Source organism: Sinocyclocheilus grahami, unplaced genomic scaffold, assembly GCF_001515645.1.
Source record: "Sinocyclocheilus grahami isolate Dianchi unplaced genomic scaffold, SAMN03320097.WGS_v1.1 scaffold9733.1, whole genome shotgun sequence".
In the NCBI taxonomy this organism is placed as follows: domain Eukaryota; kingdom Metazoa; phylum Chordata; class Actinopteri; order Cypriniformes; family Cyprinidae; genus Sinocyclocheilus; species Sinocyclocheilus grahami.
The window spans coordinates 4,938-7,633 of record NW_015512812.1 but is presented as its reverse complement, the minus strand read 5'-3'; the positions used below and the strand labels follow the sequence as shown (position 1 = coordinate 7,633).

At 40.2% G+C, this 2,696-nt stretch overlaps 1 protein-coding gene across 1 annotated transcript; it reads left to right on the top strand.

The window, feature by feature from the left end:
* Positions 1-281: 281 nt before the first annotated feature.
* LOC107578323 (von Willebrand factor D and EGF domain-containing protein-like) lies at positions 282-1,867 on the top strand (the record flags this gene model as incomplete). Its single annotated transcript, XM_016264290.1, has 3 exons — positions 282-472; positions 582-813; positions 1,779-1,867. Coding segments are annotated over 3 exons (512 nt in total), but the record flags the coding sequence as incomplete, so codon positions are not given.
* Between the last annotated feature and the right edge of the window lie 829 nt (positions 1,868-2,696).

Genomic DNA, 2,696 nt, shown 5'->3' with positions numbered 1-2,696 from the left:
TTTTTAAAAAAGCAGTTATTTCAAATTGGCATAATATTTTCTAATATTTACAGTATTTTCAATCAAATAAATGGTGCGCATAAGAGACTTCTTTCAAAAACATTTTTAAAAAATCTTAATTTTCCAACCCCAGACTTTTGAGTTGTTGTCTAAATAATTTTTAATGAAGATCAGATTTTTCTCATTAATTTATTTTAATGTCTCAGTGCTCTGGTATTGGCATTTTCTATTCTGTGTGTTTTTGAGCAACACTAAGTGTGTGATTGTGTGTATTTTTGTAGGGGAAATCCCTGAATGCAGTCGTGGGGGTTATACTGTTCTTCAGAGCCCGTACCGAAGCACCAGATTCAGCTCCCAGCAGCTGCTCCAGTCTGCCCTGCAGGAGCTCGTTTGTGATCATTCACTATCTCCCGGATGGTATCAGTTCCAGATCTTTGATAAGCCAGCCCGTATGCCCACCAAATGTGTGGAGGTACAGTACAGTGCATCTGTGTAATCGGTCCAGCCCAGCCTGTTGAACAATGTCTTCTTTATGTTACGACTTAATGACCCATGCTTCTATATGACGGTAACCCATACAGGTGAATCATTGTGGAACACAAGCCCCAGTGTGGCTCTCTCTGGCCGAAGGAGAGACTCTCCCTCGCCCTCTAGAGGTGAAGCAGATGACAGCCTGCGCTACCTGGCAGTTCCTCGGAAGCGCTAGTAAAGACTGCTGTCTTTTTCGCCTGCCTGTCACCGCCCGCAATTGCGGGGAATTTTATGTGTACTTACTCCAACCAACACAAGGATGCATGGGATATTGCGCTGAAGGCAAGTCAATGAACCTCAATGAGTGTCTGAAATTGTGAGATTCACTTTATTAGTATAATTATCCTTTGGTTCTGTATCATGCATCCTAAAAGCTGTAAAATATCATCCAGAAATCATCATTTTTGAAAGTTTGGTAGTGTTTAAAGTGCCCCTATTATGCCATTTTTAAGGTTCCTAATATTGTTTTGGTAGTCTCCTACAAGAGGATTACATGCATGCAAGGTCAAAAAAACGCTTTTGCTTTCTCAAAATATGCATTTAATATCACCTCATTTTCCAGCGATTCTCAAACAATTCGTTCGAAGCAGTTCAAAGATTCAGTCTCTCTAAACCCCGCCTTTCCGTGAGCCTGCTCTGCTCTGATTGGTCAGATGGCCTAGTCTGTTGTGATTGGTCTACAGCGTACAGCGCGTTTCGGAAATGATAAGCCTATTTCAATAGTTCTGGATTTTGAACGCTCTACAGAAAATATAAACATCTATTATTTATCATACTTACAGGTTAATTCAGTGGAGCAGCTGGTCCAAATAAACAGGATACTGATCCATCTTTCAACAGCAAGCATTTTGTGAATCCCGCGTTGAACTCCCCGAGATTAAAGAAGCAGTCGTCAGTAGAATGACGTGTTTGTGGGCGGGGTCAAGTTGTTCGCGGCCGGCCAACGTAGAACATAGGCACGCGCACATTATGCAAATGTGTTCCCCCGTGACGTGTAGCCATCACGGAAGTGGGATTCGAATTACTGACGACTCGTTTCAGCTGTTCAGAGTCGATTCTTTATTTTGGGAGAAAATAACTTTATTTATCGTGCACTTTCAGCTTTACAACTTTGCAGATCGTTTACATTCACATACAGCTGCATTACATACTGCATGAAAGGCAACATTGGAAATGGCATAATAGGGGCACTTTAAAAAGCAATAGGGTTCAGAAAGATACTTCATGAAGTTTTATTATATTCTCAGAGATGTCCGACACCAATCAAACCAGCTGTGACGGGAGACAAAGGAATAGTGATGGAACTTGCAGTGGTAATCAGTCCAGATCTGTCTAGCAATATGCATCTTCAAAACTAAACAATCTAAACAAACTAATTCAACACATTAATTTGGAATGACTCACAAAATGATTTTCCAGAGGTTGCTGGATCAATGCATGTTTACAAATACAGTAAAATGAACCAAACATATCTGAAAGGTTATAGTTCTCTTTTCACGCATGCATCAAAACAATTTAGAGTTGGCAATCATATGGAATGTTTTTGCCCCCGTCTTCTCCTGCTAATGAATCTAGCAGAAGTTAATGTATTTCTGATTATATATTTGTTTTTGTGTTTCCACTTGGAGTGTCAAAGTAATCCCTCTCCTGAGCTTAGGCACCCCAGTAGAGTCTCTCACCCACTTTTCCTTCTAGTGGAACCCTTCAAAACACTTACTTTAGCTGTGCCCCTTTCATCAGGCTTCATAAAAATGGAACTGAAGTTTTCATTGATGATTAAGAGTTTGACCTGAAATCTAGGTCTTGGGTCACTCGTTTGTTGTTTTAAAGCTGGAGTGGCACCAAACATTTTCTATTTCAGATAGAATGCCATTTAGCGTTTTGGGCTGATGTGAACAGCTACAGACATGCAGCAGGGTCACCAAATCTGACAAGGCAGTCTTAGAGGTTGCTGAAATCGTTTACCTCCTATTTCACACAGAATGGCTTTAAATTTCTCCAGATACTCTTGTGATGTCTAAACTCCTTTGTTTCATATACCCTAAAAAGTATTTAGTATTTTTATAAACAGCTACAGATATACAGCAGAGTAACTAAATCCAAAAAGGCACCATTCCAAAACCTGCTACCCTCCTCTGTTTCACACAAAATGGCTTTAATGTGCT